Raw genomic sequence first — 25676 nt, 5'->3', positions numbered from 1 at the left:
ACGAAAGTATGATTTACACACTATCTTTCCAAAGTTCCTAGAGGTCTTTCAAAAAGAATAACCTCTTGAACATTTAAACCCCAGAGCCAAGGTTACCACATGGTCATTCAAATTGGATGTACAATATAATTAAATTTGTTACATATGCTTAGATATGACACCAGTTTAATTGACATTTACATTATTTATTTACTTTTTACTATCCAGTACAGAGGGCACAGAGGCAATATACTAGGAAGTATCAAGGAGGAGGAATCCATTCTGACTCCTCACTGTGGGCGCTCTATAGTGTAGGGAAACTAACACAAGGAAGTGCTGTAACTATCAGGTAATAACTCTGTGACCTTCATCCCCTGGGCTGGGCTCATAAATATTTATATTATTGCCTTTCGTTCCTGTCATGTCAGCTCTTGTTCCTTTTTTCCGTATTCTTTTTGCTTTTAATCTTCACATATTTCTCTCATATATTTTATCAACGGGGAAAATGCAAAGATGGCCGTGCTGTGTGATCACCATAACTCCTCAGGTAAGACTCAGCTATGCTTCCTGCAATGAAAACTACAAAGAGATTGATGAAGTAACTCAAATTTACCATGAATGATCTTCCTTTTGTTTTATACCAGGACATGTAGATTACAAGTGTCAGCTGTGTGATGGCCACGTCCTCCTTACTGAGTGAGTGACAGCTTTTATTTTAATCATTTATCATTAATAATAATAGTTACTGATTACAATGGTGCATATGTGCCCATGGACAGCCAATGTTGGAACATAAGGGGGGGAGCAACTACTTAGAATGTCGGCATTCACAACGTTCAAACTGACAGAATATCAACAGATGATTTTAGGCTTAGAGTTAGCCTGCTGTTAGGGTATACTGTAGGCAAACGCAGGTGGGGGGGTTCCAGTTGCCTGGAATCCCCCTTCCCCAGCCCACACCATGACCACAATAGAAATAGCATATAATATACAATTTTACTAGTGCTGCATGTTCTTCTCAGTATCACAAATGATATAATTAGCAACATCTGTGGATACTTTAACATGTGTCAGCCAGTAACGAATACACGTGTGTACCAACTAGGAGATTTGAAAAACATACACTGTCAGGTTTGCACTGCTATGGACCATCTATTCTATAGGATTAAATTTTAATACTGCTATCCAGTGCATAAGGAGCCAAATATTTACATATATGTCCAGGGCAGTGCTAGGTTCTTCTTCTGCTCCCCCAGACTCCTGGACTTGCCCCAATGCTCTGGAATGGTGGCCATATCTGAAATAGAAACATTCAGCTCAGACAGGATGGCCCTACTGCTGCATATAATGGCTTACAGTGACCACTGGTCCTGTATATGCTGGAATTATGATACACAATACACTTTGTATGAACCATATTAAAGCTGGTTAAGCACTAATTACGTCCTCTTCATGGATTGGCTACACTTGGACTAAAATTAAGCATTTGGAAACCCCTCTCTAGAAATCATGCATTTGCCTCTGAGGGTTAGGCTGTGGTTAGGGTTAGGCTGTGGTTAGGCTTACAGTAGGCTGCGATTAGGGTTAGTCTGTGGCAGTGCTGTAAACAGGGGGGTCGAGCAGGGCTTGTACCCTGGGCCCCACCGGTCGCGGTCCTGGAGACTGGTCCAGGGGCGTATTTATAATGGGTGCAGGGTGTGCGGGGCACAGTGGCCCCTGGGTCCAGGGGGGCCTGCACCGCACACCCCGCACTCATAAAATTACCTCTCCAGAGTCCCACGTTGGCTCCGATAAAAACGGCAGGAAAATGTCCGCCGCCGTTTGCGCAGTACACGGAAAATGGCCACTGGATGAAGAGGAGGGGGTCCATGTCGGGCCCCCTCTGGCCCTGGAGGACGAAGGAGCGAACGGTGCAGGAGCAGGGATTCAGGTGTTTTTTTATTTATTTTACGTGTGTGTCTTTGGCACTGCTGAGGAGACACTACTACTGGGGGCACTATATAAGGGGCACTAATGGGGCACTGCATAGGGGGGACCACTACTGGGGGCACTGCATAGGGGGGACTACTACTGGGGGCACTATATAATGGGCACTACTGGGTGCACTGCAGAGGGGGGACCAATACTGGGGGCACTGCATAGGGGGGACTACAACTGTGGGCACTATATAGGGGCTTACTACTGGGGGCACTGCATAGGCGGGACCACTACTTGGGGCACTGCATAGGGGGGACCACTACTTGGGGCACTGTATAAGGGACACTACTGGGAGCACTACATAAGGGCAACCACTACTGGGTGCACTGTAATAAGGGGTACAACTGGGAGCACTCATAGGGGGGACCACTGTATAAGGGGCACTGCATAGGGGGGACCACTACTGGGGCCCTGTATATGGGGCACTACTGGGAGCACTGCATAGCGGGAACCACTAGTAGAGGCACTGCATTGGGGGACCCCTACTAGCGGCACTCTATGAGGGGCATTAATGGGGGTACTGTATAAGTGGTACTACTTGGGGCACTGTATAAGGGGCACTGTATAAGTGGCACTACTGGGGGCACTGCATAAGGGGCACTGTATAAGGGTGCACTACTGGGGGCACTATATAAGGCGCACTACTGGAGGCACTACTACAGGGGACACTGCATAAGAAGCATTGCTACTGGGGACATTGCATAAGGGCACTACTACAGTGGGCATTGCAAGAGGGGCATTATTAGGGGCATTAAGGTGCATACGGAATGGAAAGGAATGTTCCCAGAGTGGCGAGAAATGGTGCTGTGTCATGTTGCCATGCCCCCATTTTCCAGTGGCCACGCCCCTTGTGACATGTGACCACACCTACTTTTCAAAGGTGTGCGCACCTATTTGGTGAGAGGGCTCCATTGTTTAACTTGCCCTGGGATCCAAATACCCTAGTTACGCCACTGGTCTGCAGTAAGGTTGATGTTGTGGTTAGGGTACAGTTAGGGTTAGGCTGCAGTTAGGGTTATGCTATGGTTAAGGATAGGTTGCAGTTAGGTTTATATTGCGGTTAGAGAAAGGCTGATATTAGGGTTAGGCTGCTGTTAGGGATAGGTTCCAGTTAGGGTTACTGTATGCTGCGGTTAAGGTTAGGTTATGATTAAAGATAGGTTGTGGTTAGGTTTATACTGTGGTTAGGGCAGGCTTGCCTACCCTCCCGATTTGGCCGGGAGCCTCCCGAATATCGAGTGCCACTCCCGGCCCCCTGGAAAGGCCGGCAAACCTCCTGACCCCCCCAGTAATCTAGAAACCCAAGCAGTGGGGGGGGGGCGGTGACGCGATTCGCGCTGAATCATGTTTTCGTGGCCCCGCCCCACAATTTTGTTATTTTTGGCATTGTGAAGAGGGGGTGGGGCCATGATGAAACGATCGCGGGGCCATGCCCCTAGTCCTGCCCCCAATGCATCATCAATGCCCGGCCATGCCCCCCGCTGTAAGCAGACATTCAGCTGCCTCCCAGAAGGAGGGAGCTGAATGTCAGCAAGTATTGGTTAGGGCAGAGGTTCCCAAACATGGTCCTCAAGGCTCCCCAGCAGTTCAGATTTTAGAGCTATCCATGGTTGAGCACAGGTGGTTAAATCAATTTGACTGAGGTACTAATTAAGCCACCTGTGCTCAACCATGGATGTCTCTAAAACCTGAACTGTTGGGGAGCCTGGAGAACCGCGTTTGGGAACCGCTAGGTTAGGGTAAAGCTGGGGTTAGGGTTAGGATGCAGTTAGGATTAGGCTACGGCTAGGGATAGGTTTCAGTTTGGGTTACTGTATACTGCGGTTAGTTTTAGGTTGCATTTAGGGTAAATTCACAAGTCTAGAGAAGATACTGTTGACATTTGCACTGTCGACATTATGAATGCTGTCCATGTTGGCATACTTAATATCGAAATTAAAAACATATTTTCTATATAACATATTACCAGGTGATAATTGCACTGGATATACTCCAAGCGTGGCTGATAATCTATAGCACGTGACCAACACAGACTTTGGGGCACTTTGTCCCTTATACACAGGTGACTGGTTGTAACATCTGTAGGTTTATTTATTGCTCCACAATGTTTTTCTCCATTGTTTTCTCATGTCTGAGAGATACATTGTGTATCAGGTAGTCTAAAATATTGATTTGTGGGGCTAATTCAGAATTGCACGCAAATGCAATGCTGAACACAGATTGCCGTGTATTGGGAAAATGCGCGTGCGCAGGACCCATTCTGTGAGTGTGCAGAATCAGTCCTGGATAATCACATGCAGCCCCATTCTGTACCTCTGCCTGATTGACAGGCAGAGGCATTAAGGGGCAGTACAGGTTTGGCCGGAAATGGAGGCGCGTCCGCTCTGTTTTATTGGAATGGCAAGGCCAAGGACTGTGGCTTATTAAGCTGACCGGTGCCATCACCCATCGCGACCATCAACCACCGATGGCCACGATGGTGATCCTAGCCTGCAACCTCGGTCGCAGTGCTGGGATTTTCATATTAGCAAGGATGGAATTGCAAAGCTGCATTGCAATGCCGAATCACCCCCTGTGATCATTTGTACAACGGAGTCTCTAGATAACGAACAGATAACCTGTGAGACTCTCCCTGCTCTGCATGAACAGAATAAAAATATTTTATTGTACAACTACAAGACCCAGCATGTTCCATTAATACAGCAGGGAGCCACAACTTTTATTTACTTGGCTCAAAAGATTTAGGGATATATTCATCAATATGCCCCTATAGTGCCCTGAATTGGACACCATATTACTGGAGTTAAGCACATCCAAAAAACAGCTGTCCCCACGATCCCTACCACTTACAATTTCAATAATTAGCAGTGGAACTTTACACGGTAGTGTCAGTTAGTGCGCATTCATAAACTTTCAATATTCTGAGTTTGCTGAATATTAGGCAGCCCCATTGGGCCTCATGTAATGAATGGGCATGTTTCTAAAAACATGTGTAAAGTAGCGTTTGCTGCGTTTCTGTATGTGTAACAGACCCATAATACCCCTTTCACACCAGAGCAATAACCTGGGTTTTTGCTGGGTCTACCCGGGTCGCAGCTCAGTGTAGAAGGGTCCCTGAAAAATAACCCAGGTCAAGTGACCCAGCAATCCAACCCAGGTAGCTACCAGGGATGGACCCAGGTAATGGTGCAGTGTAAACGGTGCAACCCGGGTTATCTGACCTGGGTAATGCCTAAAATGAGCTGATTGGTGGTTGTGGAGCATTCACCTCCCACTTTTTATGACCTCACAGGTTTAGCAGGGCAGACCTGAGTTCAGTGTGAACAGGGCTGACCTGGGAGTAATCCAGATCGAAGGTGCAGTGTAAATGGGTCTGACCTGGGTCTGACCAGGGTTGGAACAATGTCCAAAAACCCAGGTCGGACCTGGGTTTTTGGTGGAAAGAGGTATTAGTGATGATGAATAGGCCCCTAAGTTTGAAATGATTACTGTTATTAATAAATGCTAACATACACAGACTGTCAGTATGGAATATTTTACATGAAAATGTTTTTGAAAGTTACTCCCAATTACAGTCTTTAGTGTCATTAAAGTGATTCTTCCCCTTTCACCCTCCTACAGCTGTTACTAAGTGCATTGCTTGTTCTTTCTGTTTCTAGCACTTCTAAGCCCTGTATTTATAAGGCAGATGTTTATTTTCATTGGTTACTCCATTGACTGCAGTGTGTCATAGGACAACACAAATAAACATCTGTGCCATGATGATAAAATGACTGTGATGAAACACTCAGAAGGAAGCCAAGAGGATACAGTAATGTACTTTGCAAGAGTAGCAGGAGGATGTGTAGTAGCCAATAAAGGAAGTTTGTCAGAAGGTGTCTCTGTGTTACAGTTATAGGACATTGCTCTGTTCTCACCAGGGGCTCGGTGTGTGAGGAACAGGACACCTGGGGATATTCTGTGTGAGGCTCTGGAAGATCTGACACAATATGACTTCAAGAGATTTAAGGACAAGTTGTCTGATTTCTCCTATGAAGGACGAGGCCACATCCCATGCGGGCGCCTGGAAATGGCTGATTATGTTACCACAAAAAACTATCTCATATATCATTATGGAGAGGAAGCGGCTCTGGATGTGACCGTAAAGGTCTTAAAACTAGGGATGAGCGGGTTCGGTTCCCTGAGAACCGAACCCACCCGAACTTCGGGGATCCGGGGCGATCCGAGCCCAAGCTCGGATCTCCCTGTCTGCCCCGGATCCCTCTCCCGAGGCAAAACCTCGAGATCTGCAGTCGGATCTCGAGGTTTTGCCTCGAGCGGCCATTTAAAAAAAAATGCCTTTGCCTTTAATGGGCAAAGTGCTGATTGGCTGACAGAGCCGTCTGTCACGGCTCTCAGCCAATCAGCATTATGGTGCTCATTTGCATGTAGCACGGACTCGTGAGATCCGTGCTACATGCATCTGTGTGATTGACAGTGACACAGAGCACAGATGGGTCAGTGAGACCCGTCTGTGCTGCTGTGTATTTCAATGACACAGATGCACGCACGGACCAGGAGATCCGTGCTACTTGCATCTGTGTCATTGACACAGAGCACTAACGGGTCCGTGAGACCCGTCTGTGCTGCTGTGGTAAATAAAAAAAAAAAAACCTGTGTAAAAAGAGAAAAAAATGGCGTGCCCCCCCCCCAAAAAAAGAGCAACCAGCCCCGGGCATTAGTGACCCAGTGCTGGGTGTGCTTAAATACAGGGGACAAACGACATAGGGGTCCCCTGTACTTAAACACAACCAGCACCGGGCTAGTCAGAACCAGAGCTGGTTGCCAAAATACGGGGGACAAACGACGTAGGGGTCCCCCGTATTCTGCGCAACCAGCTCTGGACTCTGATCCGGTCCTGGTTCTGGAAATACAGGGGAAAAAAATGAGTAGGGTTCCCCTGTATGTTCCAGAACCAGCACTGGACTTTTTCTAGCGGGGGGCTGATGCCACAGCCAGGGGAGCCCTTTCACCGGGCCCCCCAGCCGCAGCATCAGCCCTGACCGCTAGTCAGCCCAGGCCGGGGATCCCTGGAGAGCTGGGGACCCCCCCAATAAAGGGGTCACCCTCTCCAGGGCACCCCAGGCCCAGGCTGATAGCCCGGGGCTATCCCCGCCACCCCTGGTGGCGGTGGGTGGCGGGTTGATTGTGTGGTGTGGTGTAAATAAAGAATATCAAACATTGTCTTTACAAGTAGAACTGCAAGTCCCAGCAAGCCTGCCCTGCATGCTGGTACTTGGAGAACCACAAGTACCAGCATGCAGGGCATTAAGGGCCCACTAGTACCTGTAGTTCACCTGTAAAAAAATGTTTAAAAAAAACACAGGACACACACACCGTGACAGTATAAGTTTATTAAACATACATACACACACACACACACACACATGTACACATACTCACCTATGTAACCCTGTAGCATCGGTCCACTTGTCCGGTAAAGTATCCATAGGGGACCTGTGAAAAAAAACATACTCACCATCTCCTATGCGAGGTTCTGTCCTCTTCGTTCCAAAGTAGGCATCCCCGGACTTGGCAAAAAAAAAAAAACGAAAACGCGATCCACGAACTTAGTACCGTTCTATAGAACGGTACTTCCCGAATGAGAGCTTAGCGGCGGGGTATCGCCATGGAAACCCCGCTGCTAAGCGTTCATTGGCTGAGAGAGGCCATCTCCCGTCTCTCTCAGCCAATGAACGGCTCCCTCCATTGTAGTCAATGCTGGGAGCCGCAAGGTTATTAAAGTTTACCCTGCGGTTCCCACCATTGACTACAATGGAGGGAGCCGTTCATTGGCTGAGAGACGGGAGATGACCTCTCTCAGCCAATGAACGCTTAGCAGCGGGGTTTCCATGGTGATACCCCGCCGCTAAGCTCTCATTCGGGAAGTACCGTTCTATAGAACGGTACTAAGTTCGTGGATCGCGTTTTCGTTTTTTTTTTTTGCCAAGTCCGGGGATGCCTACTTTGGAACGAAGAGGACAGAACCTCGCATAGGAGATGGTGAGTATGTTTTTTTTCACAGGTCCCCTAGGGATACTTTACCGGACAAGTGGACCGATGCTACAGGTTACATAGGTGAGTATGTGTACATGTGTGTGTGTGTATGTATGTTTAATAAACTTATACTGTCACGGTGTGTGTGTCCTGTGTTTTTTTAAACATTTTTTTTACAGGTGAACTACAGGTACTAGTGGGCCCTTAATGCCCTGCATGCTGGTACTTGTGGTTCTCCAAGTACCAGCATGCGGGGCAGGCTAGCTGGGACTTGCAGTTCTACTTGTAAAGACAATGTTTGATATTCTTTATTTACACCACACCACACAATCAACCCGCCACCCACCGCCACCAGGGGTGGCGGGGATAGCCCCGGGCTATCAGCCTGGGCCTGGGGTGCCCTGGAGAGGGTGACCCCTTTATTGGGGGGGTCCCCAGCTCTCCAGGGATCCCCGGCCTGGGCTGACTAGCGGTCAGGGTTGATGCTGCGGCTGGGGGGCCCGGTGAAAGGGCTCCCCTGGCTGTGGCATCAGCCCCCCGCTAGAAAAAGTCCAGTGCTGGTTCTGGAACATACAGGGGAACCCTACTCATTTTTTGTCCCCTATATTTCCAGAACCAGGACCGGATCAGAGCCCAGAGCTGGTTGCGCAGAATACAGGGGACCCCTACGTCGTTTGTCCCCCGTATTTTGGCAACCAGCGCTGGTTCTGACTAGCCCGGTGCTGGTTGTGCTTAAGTACAGGGGACCCCTACGTCGTTTGTCCCCTGTATTTAAGCACACCCAGCACTGGGTTACTAATGCCCGGGGCTGGTTGCTCTTTTTTGGGGGGGTGCACGCCATTTTTTTCTTTTTTTACACAGGTTTTTTTTTTTTTACCACAGCAGCACAGACGGGTCTCACGGACCTGTCATTGCTCTGTGCCAATCACACAGATGCATGTAGCACGGATCTCCCGGGTTCGTGCTACATGCAAATGGGCACCATAACGCTGATTGGCTTCCTGTCTGCCACTGCAGTGCCACTCCTAGATGGGCCACGTGTTTGTGCCGCCCCCTTGTGTTGCTTAGCATAGTCATCCAGCTTCCTCGGTACAACCTTTTGGCCTAAAAACAATATTGTGAGGTGTGAGGTGTTCAGAATAGAGTGGAAATGAGTGGAAATTCATGTTATTGGGGTTATTAATAGCGTAGGAACAAAAAAAGGCCCATTTATGTGATTTTAGCGTTTTTTTTTTATTTTTTAAGAAAAAATCCAGATCCAAAACACAAAACCCAGAACCCAAAACACGGAAGGGTGGTTTTGGCAAAACCAATCCAGATCCAAAACACGAAGAAAGATCCAGATCCAAAACCAAAACACAAAACACGAAAAGTGTCCGGTGCACACCCCTACTTAAAACTGATCAATCTTATGGGACCGGCAGAGGATCTCCAGCACAAAGTGACACAAAATGGTGAGTCACGGGAAGGAGTGGTGAGAAAGTGGTCCGGTTCTCCTATGTGGTTTGTTCTTTTATACATAAACATAAAACAATTTATGTAATCACAAGTACGCTTGACAATAGCCTACGTATCCTGGGGTTCATTTACAGTACATAAATGTACACACTTGTATACATGATGTTAATCTAGTCCTAATACTGCTGTTTATGAGCTGGATGCGTCTTAAAACTTCTCCAACTAACTTCTTGGATGTCTTTTACCGGCTTATGTTCTAAACACGCACATGCCTTCCTCTAAATGGCCCTCTGTGTTTGTGTCTATTGGGGAAGGAGGGCTATTAATGACTGCCGACACATTAAACCAGGGGAAGTTTAAGAGAGGAGGGGCAATCTGTGCAGTCTCCACACAGGTTCCCTCCTCTCTCGTGGTGCAATAGACTAAGGGGTTTATTTACTAAGCCTTGGATGGAGCTGAAGTCAACAGAGATAAAGTTCCAGCCAATCAGCTCTTAACCGTCATGTCACAGGCTGTGTTTGAAATATGACAGTTAGGAGCTGGTTGATTGGCACTTTATCTTCATCCAAGGCTTAGTAAATAGACCCCTAAGGTACAATGCCAGCGCCATGTTCCCAGGTGACTTTTCTACTGCACATGTGCAATTCTCTGAAAATGGCCACCATCATTTTAGAGCAGTGTTGGCATAATCATTCAAGATGGTGCTGGTATTATCAATGGAGGCAATCCTGGTTTAATTAATGTGAAACCCATTAGTCTAATCAGTCTAATCACTGCTGTTCAATACACGTTAGAGATGAACCGCCATGTTTTGGTTCTAATTCATCATTGGGTTTTGGTAAAACCACCCTCAATTGTTTTGGTTTGGATTCGGTTTTGGTTCAGTTTTGGATTCTTTAAAAATTGATTTTAAAAAATTGCTAATAACTATAGAAGTGCGTGACCCCCCTGTTTTGGTTTTGCAAAACCACTCTCACGTGTTTTGGTTTGAAAAATAAAGAAAAATAGCTAAAATCATGTAATTTGGGCATGTTTGGACTTGTTTACATAGAATCCAAAACCCGAGTTTGGCTTTTAAATCCAAGATCCGAACCGGAACTTGGTTCAACTTGGTACCCCAAGATGATTCTGAAATCAGACTCGGTTCGACTCTGAACCCCTAAATTTGGTTGTTGTCGGTTCTCTGGGAATGGATCTTTAAATCTGAATTCGAAACTGAGAGCAGACCTGATAGGGACTCGTTTCCACTCGAACTCCAAAGCATACTTGCCGACATCTCGGCAGGGGAATCCGGGAGGGGGCTGGCAGGTCCGTCCAGCACGGAGGACGGGGGCGGGTCAAAGATGCGGAGCAGGGGCGTGCCGACGCGATCGTGTCATAGTGGCCCCGCCCCCGCATTATAATGCCAATATTACTGGCATTATAAGGCAGGGGGCGGGGCTACAATGACGCGATTCGCGCTGAATAGCGTCATCACACCCCCGCGCTGAATAGCGTCATCACACCCCCGCACGCCCACTTTTGTGGCTGGCGCGGGGGTTAGCGGGGAGCCGGCATCTATTCCGGGGGACTTGCCTAGTCTTGTGGGGTGTCGGGAGCGGCACCCGATTTTCGGGAGGCTCCCGACAGTCCCGGGAGAGTAGGCAAGTATGCTCCAAAGTGATTCCGAACTGAGACTGGATTAGAGTTGGAACCCTTACATTTAGATGTGTATGTATTTCAGAAAAACCGAACCACACATCTCTAATATAAAGTTCTAATATAAAGGTATTAGTGATGTCATCACTTCATCATGTATAAGGAACACGCACACACTGTACAGTACTTCTAATGAGTGTATAAGAAAGATCAGCTCACTGCTGTATAAAACTGATAATTTACTGCCTTATCCCTTTTATCCAGTCACATTACTCAGTGTTTTCTTCTACTACTACTTACTGAATATTAGGTAGATTTTACCTCCTATAATGACTGTACATTCTTTTGACTTTTGTGTTTTCAGTTAAATCACAGCCGATGCCTGCATCACTGGAAGGTTAGTAAAATATTCGGTGTATATATTTTAACAAGGAGCTAAAATGTATCAGTATAGTAAGACAAACTGTGCCCTGTGCCTGTTACAGTAGCAGTGTAACCTAGAGGTAGTTATGCCATGGGGCACAACCCAGCAATGTTGCCTATACACACTCTGCTCAGTCACTATGTCTTGTGCCTGTCGCAGTAGCAGTGTAACTTAGAGGTATTTCTGCTATGGGGCACAGCCAAGCAGTGTAGCCTATACACACCCTGCTCAGTCACTGTGTCTTGTGCCGGTCACAGTAGCAGCATAACTTAGAGGTATTTCTGCTATGGGGCACAACCCAGCAATGTTGCCTATACACACCCTGCTCAGTCACTGTGTCTTGTGCCTGTCACAATAGCAGTGTAACTTAGAGGTATTTTTGCTATGGGGCACAACCCAGCAATGTTGCCTATACACACCCTGCTCAGTCACTGTGTCTTGTGCCTGTCGCAGTAGCAGTGTAACTTAGAGGTATTTCTGCTATGGGGCACAGCCAAGCAGTGTAGCCTATACACACCCTGCTCAGTCACTGTGTCTTGTGCCGGTCACAGTAGCAGCATAACTTAGAGGTATTTCTGCTATGGGGCACAACCCAGCAATGTTGCCTATACACACCCTGCTCAGTCACTGGGTCTTGTGCCTGTCACAATAGCAGTGTAACTTAGAGGTATTTTTGCTATGGGGCACAACCCAGCAATGTTGCCTATACACACCCTGCTCAGTCACTGTGTCTTGTGCCTGTCACAATAGCAGTGTAACTTAGAGGTATTTCTGCTATGGGGCACAACCCAGCAATGTTGCCTATACACACCCTGCTCAGTCACTGTGTCTTGTGCCTGTCGCAGTAGCAGTGTAACTTAGAGTTATTTCTCCTATGGGGCACAGCCCAGCAATGTTGCCTATACACACCCTGCTCAGTCACTGTGTCTTGTGCCTGTTGCAGTAGCAGTGTAACTTAGAGGTATTTCTGCTATGGGGCACAACCCAGCAATGTTGCCTATACACACCCTGCTCAGTCACTGTGTCTTGTGCCTGTCACAATAGCAGTGTAACTTAGAGGTATTTTTGCTATGGGGCACAACCCAGCAATGTTGCCTATACACACCCTGCTCAGTCACTGTGTCTTGTGCCGGTCACAGTAGCAGCATAACTTAGAGGTATTTCTGCTATGGGGCACAACCCAGCAATGTTGCCTATACACACCCTGCTCAGTCACTGGGTCTTGTGCCTGTCACAATAGCAGTGTAACTTAGAGGTATTTCTGCTATGGGGCACAACCCAGCAATGTTGCCTATACACACCCTGCTGAGTCACTGTGTCTTGTGCCGGTCACAGTAGCAGCATAACTTAGAGGTATTTCTGCTATGGGGCACAACCCAGCAATGTTGCCTATACACACCCTGCTCAGTCACTGTGTCTTGTGCCGGTCACAGTAGCAGCATAACTTAGAGGTATTTCTGCTATGGGGCACAGCCAAGCAGTGTTGCCTATACACATTCTGCTCTGTAACTGTGTCTTGTGCCTTTTGCTGTAGCAGCATAACCTAGAGGTATTTCTGCTATGGGGTACAGCCAAGCAGTGTTGCCTATACACACCCTGCTCAGTCACTGTGTCTTGTGCCTGTCGCAGTAGCAGCATAACTTAGAGGTATTTCTGCTATGGGGCACAACCCAGCAATGTTGCCTATACACACCCTGCTCAGTCACTGTGCCCTGTGCCTGTTACAGTAGCAGTGTAACCTAGAGGTAGTTATGCCATGGGGCACAACCCAGCAATGTTGCCTATACACACCCTGCTCAGTCACTGTGTCTTGTGCCTGTCGCAGTAGCAGTGTAAGTTAGAGTTATTTCTGCTATGGGGCACAGCCCAGCAATGTTGCCTATACACACCCTGCTCAGTCACTGTGTCTTGTGCCTGTCACAATAGCAGTGTAACTTAGAGGTATTTCTGCTATGGGGCACAACCCAGCAATGTTGCCTATACACACCCTGCTCAGTCACTGTGTCTTGTGCCGGTCACAGTAGCAGCATAACTTAGAGGTATTTCTGCTATGGGGCACAACCCAGCAATGTTGCCTATACACACCCTGCTCAGTCACTGGGTCTTGTGCCTGTTACTGTAGCAGCATAACTTAGAGGTATTTCTGCTATGGGGCACAGCCAAGCAATGTTGCCTATACACACCCTGCTCAGTCACTGTGTCTTGTGCCGGTCACAGTAGCAGCATAACTTAGAGGTATTTCTGCTATGGGGCACCACCCAGCAATGTTGCCTATACACACCCTGCTCAGTCACTGCGTATTGTGCCTGTCACAGTAGCAGTGAAACCTAAAGGTATTTTTGCCTGAAATACTGTTTTGAGTGTTGATGCTCATTTATTCTGTGACTATTAGATTTCCATCTGGGATCTAGACTTTACCTCTGGTTACTATGGAGTGCCCAAATATAGGTATTAATGAAATAGGAGTGCAATTACCAATCTGGACATAAAAAGTACATGGGCATCGATGTTTCTTTCCCAAATGGACCTTAATCTAAATACAGATCTATATCTGGAATGCGGTCAATATCCCGATCGCGAGGATTCCGGCGCTCAGAATGCAGGCACCGGAATCACAACTCGTCAGAATCCTGGCGCCGACATCCTGGAATCCAGAAAGTAAGTAGCGGGGTTGGAGAGGGGGTTAGCATTATGGTTAAGCACTAGAGGGAGGTTTAGTAACTAAGGGGTGAGGGTTAGGTTTAGGATGCGGGGAGGTGGAGGTTAAGTTTAGGCACAAGGGGGGGAGTTTAGAGCCAGGCACCAGGGAGGATTAGTGTTAGGGTAAGGAGAGAGGGAAGGTTAGAATACTGACCGACAAGTCGGTATTCTAACCTTGTCGGGATGCCAGCATCGGGATTCTGACCGCCGAGATCCCGAGTGCCGGCATCCCGTACCCATCCCCTATATCTTAATAAAGGTACACAGTGGGACCAAAACGTTGATGTCCAAAAAATTTTGTGATGCTAATATCAATTAATTGAGCTTTATATTTCAAGACTGGTGAGAGCTCCATTACTATTGTTGAAACTGTTTCTGGTCATTCGGAGTGGCACTGTTACACCCTACAGTACATTGGATACATAATTATTTCATTTATATGTTTATATACACAAACATATGTTTTGGTGTGAGTGTGCGGGTGCCTGTGTTTACATTTTTTTTATCTATGTATCATTGTGAACATCTTCAGTACTTTGAGATCATTCCTTGGTTTAATGTTTAACCTCTGCTTTCATATCCATGTCTATTTTGTCTTAAGGTTATTTACTATTGACTTTTATCTACTTTTAAATCCTATACAGACTGCAGATTAAGATATGTCAAGTACATGCAAAATAAATACCATTTTATTGAGGATAATAATGCAAGATTAGGGGAAACCATCATTTTTAAGAAAAGATACACCAGCCTTTTGCTGATCAAGATATATCGGGATGAAGTGGAGAGACAACATGAGATAATAGCTTCAGGCCAGAGGCATCTACAGATTATGGCAAACAGATCATCAAAAAAATATTCCCCAACCACTATACAGGCTCTGTTTGATCCTGATGATGATGGAACTATTCCCAAGACTGTGGTGTTACAAGGACCTGCTGGGATAGGAAAAACGATGACAACCCAGAAGATCATGCTGGACTGGGCCTCCGGGGATCTGTATAAAGACAAGTTTCAGTTTGTGTTCTACATAAGCTGTAGAGAAGTCAACACCATATCTGGTAAAATAAGCCTGGCTGGGTATATATCCAGCTTTTGTCTACTGAAATGTCCATCTGAACTGTTACGATCAATCTTCATAAAAGAAAGAATTATTTTTATTGTTGATGGTTTTGATGAACTAAAATGGTCATTAATGAATGATACTGAGGTTTGTGATGACCCGTTTCAGGAGGTCTCCAAAGAGATTCTTCTAAATAGCTTATTTAGAAAAACAATTCTGAAGGATAGTTCACTAATCATCACCACAAGACCATTTTCATTGATGAAGTTGAAGGACTCTGTTGAATGTACGCGATATGTGGAAATTCTGGGTTTCACAGAGAAAGACCTTGAAGAATATTTCTATAATTTCTTTGAAACCAAAGAACAAGCAGACATGGTTCTCAGAACAATTAAGGACAATTACATTCTGTTCACCATGTGTGCTGTCCCTATAACTTGCTGGATTGTATGTACTGTTATGAAACCACTACTAAAACAGGGATTGCATGTGATTGCTTCCAAAACCTCAACATCCATTTACCTGTTGTACCTAAAGAGTTTAATAAAGTATCATGGAAGGGACTCTACCCAGCCTATAGACAGGTGTATAAAGAAGCTATGTGCTTTGGCCAATGAAGGCATTTGGGACCAGAGAATTTTATTTGAAGAATCAGATCTTGATAGACATAAACTCTCTATGTCAGAGGTGGAGTCTGTGTTTCTAAATGAGAACATATTTCAAAGGGACATTGAGACCTGCACCTGTTACAGCTTCATCCATCTGAGTGTCCAGGAGTTCTTTGCTGCTCTCTACTATGTCCTGGATGAGAAATCAGTGAAAGCACTTATTGTTTCCTTAAAAAATAAGAAAGTCAAATCTTTACTGAAGGCATCAGAAGATCAGACCCATCTAAAACTAACTGTGCAATTCTTATTTGGCCTTTCAGCTGAAAAACAAAATCATAAAACTCTGAAGGGGTTTGGCTGTACCATGCCATTCAGTGCTAAACCTGTCTTGGAGAAATGGGTGAAGAAAAATAAATCAGACTACCATAATGAGATACTAGGCTGCCTATATGAGACACAGGATGAGGACTATGTGGAGAGAATGATGCCTCACTTTCCTCATGTGAAACTCAAGAGTCCACATCATGATGCAGATGGGGAGCAGGAGAACATTGATTGCCGAGCTGTAGCCTACTGCCTGGAGAGAAGTACAACAAAGCATATGGTGACTTTCGAGGACTACACAATAGGACCAAAGACTCAGCGTGTTATATTTCCAGCACTTTATAAATGTTCAAAACTTCGGTATGTACTGTTTTTGCCTTATTACTGAGAACAATGTTCCCATATGGTTGCTTAAGAAGTAACCTCAAATTTTAAACTAATATTAGATAAGAAGTATGAGGTGCGCTTTAACATTCTTCACAATGTAGATGAAAGGACATGGAGGGAATATGGCCGTGTGCACAGGGTGTGCAGGGTCTGCCCCCATACATCCCATAGGCAGCCTGAAACTCTACCTTGAGTCCCCATATCTCAGCCAACTCTGTCTACTTCCTACCTATTCTCAGCTTCCATGGAGGAGTTAGCTTCTTTTTGAATCCAAAGTAGCCAAAATTAAACCCCTCTATCTAGATAGTGCAGTTTCACATCGGCCATTTTGGATTGATAAAGAGGGTGCATCTTTTTTGGGAGCTGACTGAGAAGCAGGGAGGAGACACTCCTGCTGAGGTGAGTAATTTGTGTCCCCTATGTCCCAATGGGATGTTTTGGTAGGCTATGTCCGGGGGAACAGTCTATGTACAGGGGGAGGGGTTGGTAGTCAGCATTACACAAACACACACTACCAGGGGTGGTTTTTCAGAGAGGTCATACTAGGTAAACAACCTGCTGGTAAGAACATTTAAAATCAGGTTCCAAGAAATGAATCCATATGAGACGTAGACATTGTTTTTAAAGATAAATATACCCTTTGCATACAAGTTAATATTCCAAGTGTTTTTTTTAAAATCATCTGTATTTCCAAACTTTTATATTGAAAAAAAATAATTTTCTGTGCTTGATACATTCAAAAATCTAAAAAAAAACTGCGACGTTTGGTGGTATTGTACAGCTAAAAAATTTTGTGTTAGGGATTTGCAATATCCCTTTGTGTTAACAGTTTAATAGCTATCATAAAAAATAAATGAACATGGAAACGACGCGTAAAGGGCTGTTTTCATCAAAACTTTATGAAAATATCCTTGATACATCCGGCCCTAAAACATGCAGCTTTATGGTGCATGCCTACTGTACTCTCCCAGAATGTCCAGGCAGCTTCTGAATTTTGGGGGCTCTCCCAAACTCCAGAGGAACTAGACAGGCATCCAGTAAAGTGAGTGGTAGAGGGGGTTTGATGACACAATTTGTGTGAAATGCGTCATTGTTGGTTCCTATGCTGCTTAATGGAACTATTGCAGCATTGAGCAGTGGGGCCGTGGTGATGCAATTCTAGGTACCAAGCCCCGTGCACCACCTACATCCGGCAGCTACCCCACAGAATGTGGGCAAGTACAGTATGAGCAGAATATAGTGTAGCTCTAGGACTAGTATAATAGCCACAAAGATTAGCCTAACCGCCCATATGGTAAGTATAGTAACCAATGCCACAGCCCACAGTCTGTAGAACACATGAATATGGGAGAAATGTATCAAACCTTCTAAAGATGGAAGTAGTGGAAAAGTTGCCAAAAGCAACCAATCAGCTTCTACCTTTTATTTTATGTTATAGAATGTACTTGATAAATGCTAGCTAGGAAGCCGAGTGTTTGCTTTGGGCAACTTAACCATTTGTCCTCTTCTGCACTCTTTAGAAGGTTTGATATATCTCCCCCTATGTGAAGTATTATACCCATTTGTTAAGCTTCACTAAACCTCTGTCCCTTCTAATAGCCCAAATGATAAGTATCAACAGTGAGCAACCAGTATGGCTCATAGATCAAAGCAAAATGAGCTTGTAATTAGATGTTCTTTCTGTGGCACAAAATAATTGGCTTTGGCGAGGGTTATACAAAGGGCTAAAGTACTGTAGATTGCAGAAAGAGAGTGTTGTACTAAGGTCTGATTGTAGATTGCAGAAAGAGAGGGTTGTACTATGGTAATCAGTGTGGTACCCCAACCCAGGACTATCTGTTTTATATACAATGTGGTACCACTCTTGTACTGAAAAAGGAACTTGTATGGCTTCCATATATATATATATATATATATATATATATATATATAGATCCAAAATACCGGCACTCCTAAATAAACTGCAACTACTCCGGTGCCTTTCCAAAGAATTCCATATACAGATATGTAAAGACGGCACTCATGAGACTGGACAGCTACAAATAATGACCATGACACTAGTCGTAATGTAAATCGACGTTTCAGGGACAACTCCCTTTTATCAAGACTTAAAAATACACAAACAGACAGAGCATATATACCTGTAGAAGACACCAACGTGACTGTGAACTCACCACAGCACCCAGTCGGAGATCTGATGACGTCACTGGTGCGACCCCGCACCCACGTTACAGACGCATCCAAGGGGCGTGGCCAAACTACGTGAACCATCACCATGGTGAACATAAACACAAAATGCTGCAAAAGACCTAAAAGGAAAAACGGGGTGTTAAAGCCTATGTTAAATAACATGATCACAGCCGAGTGTAACCCTCGGTGTATCTGAAAAGCGAAAACTCATCAATGTAAAAAACTGGTGGTCTGAATATAAACTACATGACAGTGATGAGGCTATATGAAAGATGACATCATTAAACTGTAATCGAAAAAACGGAACAAATGTAAGAAAAATAATTAAAGTACACAGTCTAGGAGCATAGACATTAAGCTAATAGATAACCTAGGTGCACTACATGAAAAAGCACAACTTGCACCGTATGGTAAAGGTCTAGAATAGATCCGGAAATAACAATACAGACAAACTACAAAAAACACGTAAATGAAATGGCCTCATTCAATCCGAATGGTTGAATAGTTTGAAGAATATGTATCCATTTAGTCTCTCTCTGAAGGAGTATACGTCCACGATCACCTCCTCTAACATTAGGGGGAATCCAATCGATCATCTTGTAGCGAATCGTGGACAAATTGTGCTGGTGTTCCCGAAAGTGACGGGCCACTGGTAGTTCTGTACCTTTACCATCCAAAGCTGCACGTATACTGGACCTGTGGAGCGCCATCCGCTCCTTCATTTGTCTGGTGGTCTTGCCCACGTATAGTAGACCACATGGGCATCTGATAAAATACACCACATACCTGCTAGAGCAGGTAAGTGGGTATTTGATATCATATTTTTTACCCGACCTAGGGTGATGAAAATAACTGCCAGTTTCCAGATAGCTGCAAGTTATGCAACCTGTGCAGCGGTAATTTCCAGGTTTCTTGGTTAAAAAATGTATTGGTCTCGCTATTGTATGGAGAGATATGTCATTCTGGACCACAACATCTTTGATGTTCCTACCCCGACGATATGATGGTAAAATATTAGTGTTACATAAGGCTGGTAAAGACCTGTCATTAGATATGATAGGCCATATAGATTTAGCTTTTTTCATCAAAATGTGGCTAACAGAGGAAAACTCTTGAGTCCACACTATTTTGTTAGATTGATGTACTTTCTCAGTTGATGCTAATGCTTCAGATCTAGTCATCGCTAATACTTTATTTTTGGCCTTATGCAACGTCTTATAATGATATCCCCGCTTGAGGAATTTGAGAATCATCTCATCTATTTGTCGGAGGGCATCACTTGACTCACTGCAAATACGCCAAATGCGTAGTAGTTGCGAATAAGGGAGACCGTTCTTAAGGGCCGGAGGATGGTAACTGCCACATTGAAGAATAGTATTTCTATCCGTAGGTTTGTAAAAAATGGTGGTACAAATCTGTAGCGAATCAGTGACAGACACCAAAACGTCCAAGAAATGTACTGAATCAAAACTGCTGGTATAAGTAAATTTGATGGGTGAATCAGTAACATTAATGGCATCCATCATATTAGCAAAGTCACTTTGTGTCCCTGTCCAACAGAGAAAGATGTCATCTATATACCTGCAGTACCCTGTGATGTATCTAGAGATATTGGTATCCATCAAAAATAGTTGTCTTTCAATTTCAAACATGAAAATGTTTGCGTAACTGGGAGCTACACAAGATCCCATGGCACAACCTGATCGTTGTAGAAAAAAATTGCCATCAAATAGAAAATAGTTGCGCGACAGAGTTAATTCCAGGAGTCGTATAAAGAATTCTATATTCGGGCCCGTATAATCACTGTTATCTGTAATAAATCTCTTAACCGCTGCAATTCCCAAATGATGCGGTATACTAGTATACAAACTGGTCACATCAATGGTACATAATAATTGTCGAGATGGTAAAGGTGTCATTTCATTTAACTTATGTAAAAAAGTAGTAGTGTCCTTTAAGAAAGTAGACTGTGTTTGTACTAAAGGCTGTAGGAAGAAATCCAAGTATTGTGAGATCACATAGAATAACGAGTCTCGTGCCGCAATAATGGGTCTACCGGGTGGTCTTATAGCGTTTTTATGCAATTTAGGAATATTATCACCCACAAAACTAGAGTTGCCCTGACACAAGAATGGCCTAAGATACCGGTCCTTTATACAATTCCTAAAGGTCTTATAGCGTTTTTATGCAATTTAGGAATTGTATAAAGGACCGGTATCTTAGGCCATTCTTGTGTCAGGGCAACTCTAGTTTTGTGGGTGATAATATTCCTAAATTGCATAAAAACGCTATAAGACCACCCGGTAGACCCATTATTGCGGCACGAGACTCGTTATTCTATGTGATCTCACAATACTTGGATTTCTTCCTACAGCCTTTAGTACAAACACAGTCTACTTTCTTAAAGGACACTACTACTTTTTTACATAAGTTAAATGAAATGACACCTTTACCATCTCGACAATTATTATGTACCATTGATGTGACCAGTTTGTATACTAGTATACCGCATCATTTGGGAATTGCAGCGGTTAAGAGATTTATTACAGATAACAGTGATTATACGGGCCCGAATATAGAATTCTTTATACGACTCCTGGAATTAACTCTGTCGCGCAACTATTTTCTATTTGATGGCAATTTTTTTCTACAACGATCAGGTTGTGCCATGGGATCTTGTGTAGCTCCCAGTTACGCAAACATTTTCATGTTTGAAATTGAAAGACAACTATTTTTGATGGATACCAATATCTCTAGATACATCACAGGGTACTGCAGGTATATAGATGACATCTTTCTCTGTTGGACAGGGACACAAAGTGACTTTGCTAATATGATGGATGCCATTAATGTTACTGATTCACCCATCAAATTTACTTATACCAGCAGTTTTGATTCAGTACATTTCTTGGACGTTTTGGTGTCTGTCACTGATTCGCTACAGATTTGTACCACCATTTTTTACAAACCTACGGATAGAAATACTATTCTTCAATGTGGCAGTTACCATCCTCCGGCCCTTAAGAACGGTCTCCCTTATTCGCAACTACTACGCATTTGGCGTATTTGCAGTGAGTCAAGTGATGCCCTCCGACAAATAGATGAGATGATTCTCAAATTCCTCAAGCGGGGATATCATTATAAGACGTTGCATAAGGCCAAAAATAAAGTATTAGCGATGACTAGATCTGAAGCATTAGCATCAACTGAGAAAGTACATCAATCTAACAAAATAGTGTGGACTCAAGAGTTTTCCTCTGTTAGCCACATTTTGATGAAAAAAGCTAAATCTATATGGCCTATCATATCTAATGACAGGTCTTTACCAGCCTTATGTAACACTAATATTTTACCATCATATCGTCGGGGTAGGAACATCAAAGATGTTGTGGTCCAGAATGACATATCTCTCCATACAATAGCGAGACCAATACATTTTTTAACCAAGAAACCTGGAAATTACCGCTGCACAGGTTGCATAACTTGCAGCTATCTGGAAACTGGCAGTTATTTTCATCACCCTAGGTCGGGTAAAAAATATGATATCAAATACCCACTTACCTGCTCTAGCAGGTATGTGGTGTATTTTATCAGATGCCCATGTGGTCTACTATACGTGGGCAAGACCACCAGACAAATGAAGGAGCGGATGGCGCTCCACAGGTCCAGTATACGTGCAGCTTTGGATGGTAAAGGTACAGAACTACCAGTGGCCCGTCACTTTCGGGAACACCAGCACAATTTGTCCACGATTCGCTACAAGATGATCGATTGGATTCCCCCTAATGTTAGAGGAGGTGATCGTGGACGTATACTCCTTCAGAGAGAGACTAAATGGATACATATTCTTCAAACTATTCAACCATTCGGATTGAATGAGGCCATTTCATTTACGTGTTTTTTGTAGTTTGTCTGTATTGTTATTTCCGGATCTATTCTAGACCTTTACCATACGGTGCAAGTTGTGCTTTTTCATGTAGTGCACCTAGGTTATCTATTAGCTTAATGTCTATGCTCCTAGACTGTGTACTTTAATTATTTTTCTTACATTTGTTCCGTTTTTTCGATTACAGTTTAATGATGTCATCTTTCATATAGCCTCATCACTGTCATGTAGTTTATATTCAGACCACCAGTTTTTTACATTGATGAGTTTTCGCTTTTCAGATACACCGAGGGTTACACTCGGCTGTGATCATGTTATTTAACATAGGCTTTAACACCCCGTTTTTCCTTTTAGGTCTTTTGCAGCATTTTGTGTTTATGTTCACCATGGTGATGGTTCACGTAGTTTGGCCACGCCCCTTGGATGCGTCTGTAACGTGGGTGCGGGGTCGCACCAGTGACGTCATCAGATCTCCGACTGGGTGCTGTGGTGAGTTCACAGTCACGTTGGTGTCTTCTACAGGTATATATGCTCTGTCTGTTTGTGTATTTTTAAGTCTTGATAAAAGGGAGTTGTCCCTGAAACGTCGATTTACATTACGACTAGTGTCATGGTCATTATTTGTAGCTGTCCAGTCTCATGAGTGCCGTCTTTACATATCTGTATATATATATATATATATATATATACTTTCTCTGCTTTGAAGAAACTGTAGTGCGTGAGCTGCATTAGGGACATGTTGCTGTGAGATACTCTGCAGGGGTTCCCCTTCCCCCCCCTCTCCCCTGATACACTGCAGCTGAGGGAGCCATTGACAGTTGGGCTGAGAGAGAATTTGAACCTGCTTGTGCTGTGGGCGGGAAACATCCTGGCACCTAGTCAGAGGTGATATAGGCAGCTCTCACTGACCCTGAGGGGAGAGCTGAGGTAACCTTCTGAGCAGCAGGAGCTGCGCTGCCAGAGTGCCGCCTGTCAGGGTGGCAGTGCGGGCAGTGACTTGTCAGCTGTTAGAGCTGAAGCACCAGGAAGTTGTGAGGTGCCCGCTGAATGGACTGGCAGCGGTGCTGCTGGCGACTGTGCCTGTGTATGTGAAGCCGCATCTCAGTGACAACAGCTGGGTGAGGAAGGATTCCCAATACCGGCGCATTGCCCTTCTGCCCACCTATCAGTCAGCCCAGCCCAAGAGCTGCAGTATATAGAGCAGCTTGAGCTACGCATTGCAAGAAATCCAATAAAGACTTAGGGGGTCATTCAGACCCACTCGCGAGCGGCAGTACGCTCGCATGTGGGTCAATGTTCCCCACTGCGCATGCGCACGACGGAGGGAGCTCCGTCGTGTGCATGCGCGAGACCCGGCGAGCGACAGGCTTTCCATCGCTCGGGGTCTCGCACCAAAGGGGGCGTGCTGTCGATGTTGATTGACAGCACGCCCCCTTTGGTGGGCGTGCCGGGGGCATGCCTGCCAGACGGAGGCGTTCCCATGGGAACGCCTACCGTCTGAAGCCGGCCCCACTGACATCACTAGTGATGTCAGTGGGAGTGATTTTGGCTCTGATAGAGCCAAAATCACTCCTGGCCTTGCGGCTGGGAAACCCGACCGCAGGGTTTCCCTCGCAAGTCCGATGGTCGCGATGGACAAGACCATCGCGACCATCTTTTTGCACGCTTGTATATGCTGTGGGTGGTGACCCACAGCTATACGAGCGTCCAGGAAGACGCTCCATTTTAATGGAGGAGGGCCCTGATTCAGAGCGAGCGCTCTGGTCAGAGCGTCCGGCTCTGAATCAGGGCCTTAGTGCATGTACAATTAACCTAGATATCTGACGACCAAGCCAAGTTGCAACTTTCTCAGGAATATTGTTACCAGGAAATTGCAAAATTGGGCTATATTGTCTCAATACTTACTAAACTGTTGAAAACCCGACAGAAAACGTCAGTCCACCATCTTAACTGAATCGGGCCTAAACCATTACGATGGAGAGAGTTTGTCTATTAAAAAAGGGGCATACGGTTTGTGACCCGGGTCAATTTGCAGAACAGACGGTTATCTAGGTTAGATATATGGGCCATATATCAGTTTAAGAAACTGTACACCGATTTTAATTGTTGTACTGTTTGCTGTGAAGATTAGTATAAGTTTAAGGTAACGGTTTTAACCATCAGATTTATACATAATAGAAGCTGTCTTGCTGAAATGTGTTTATTGCAAATTGTGAAATTGAATCTTTGACTTATTAATATCTGCTTAACTTATGTTGCAAAGTAAAATAGTGATTTATTTGATTCTGCTAGATTTGCATGCTAACATTGCATAGGCTAATAAAACTTACACTATTTGAAAATATGGTGTCATTTAGTATGTGAAAGGGAATGAGGGTCCTTGCCTCTCTGTATGAGAAAGAAAGAAGAACGAACCAGCTAAGAGTCAGTGACATCCATCACTAGTCAGGAGGTAAGACTACGAGTGGAGGGACTCCTTTAAGTGGGGTATTACATCAGTATGTTTGACCGCCGATCGTGAGCCCGGCGTTTCAAATCCCGATGCCGGCAGCCCGATGCAGAAGATCCCGACAGCAGAGGTAAGTTAACTATCCCTAACCCTCTCCCCCCCCTAACCCTAACCTTCCTTTAGCGGTGCCTAACCCTAACCCCCCCCCCAGTGCTTAAGCCTAACATCCCCCTGTTAGTGCCTAAACCTAACCCCACCCTCCCGCACCGTTTACCTAACTCTCCGGGGGGGTGCCTAACCCTAACCTCCCCACCTAGTGCCTAAACCTAACCCCCCCTTCCCCTAGCCTAATTCTAACCCTCCCTGGGGGGGTGCCTACCCCTAAATCCCTCTGGGGGTCCCTAAACCTAACCCCCCCCCCATCCCCGGCTACATGGATATTTACCCCGCCGTTGGATGATCGGTCCGGCGTCCTGTCGGGGTCCCGGCATCGGGATTAACATTGGCGTCAGCATTTCGACACCTATGTTAGATCCCTTACCGGGATTATACTGTTG

At 45.1% G+C, this 25676-nt stretch overlaps 1 protein-coding gene across 1 annotated transcript in view; it reads left to right on the top strand.

Annotated features, from left to right (window-relative positions):
* Nucleotides 1-492: 492 nt before the first annotated feature.
* The window catches only part of LOC148500717 (NACHT, LRR and PYD domains-containing protein 12-like), a 51483-nt gene continuing 26299 nt past the window's right edge, over nt 493-25676 (top strand). The window contains exons 1-4 of the mRNA XM_088451422.1: nt 493-526; nt 5877-6105; nt 9385-9446; nt 14857-16567. Coding sequence (XP_088307548.1) covers nt 493-526; nt 5877-6105; nt 9385-9446; nt 14857-16567 — 2036 coding nt within the window. The remainder of the gene's footprint in view (nt 527-5876; nt 6106-9384; nt 9447-14856; nt 16568-25676) is intronic.

Source organism: Taudactylus pleione, unplaced genomic scaffold (assembly GCF_031769625.1).
Source record: "Taudactylus pleione unplaced genomic scaffold, aTauple2 ptg000547l, whole genome shotgun sequence".
Taxonomy (NCBI): domain Eukaryota; kingdom Metazoa; phylum Chordata; class Amphibia; order Anura; family Myobatrachidae; genus Taudactylus; species Taudactylus pleione.
Note: the sequence above shows the minus strand (reverse complement) of the source record. Positions and strands in the feature narration are given on the sequence as shown.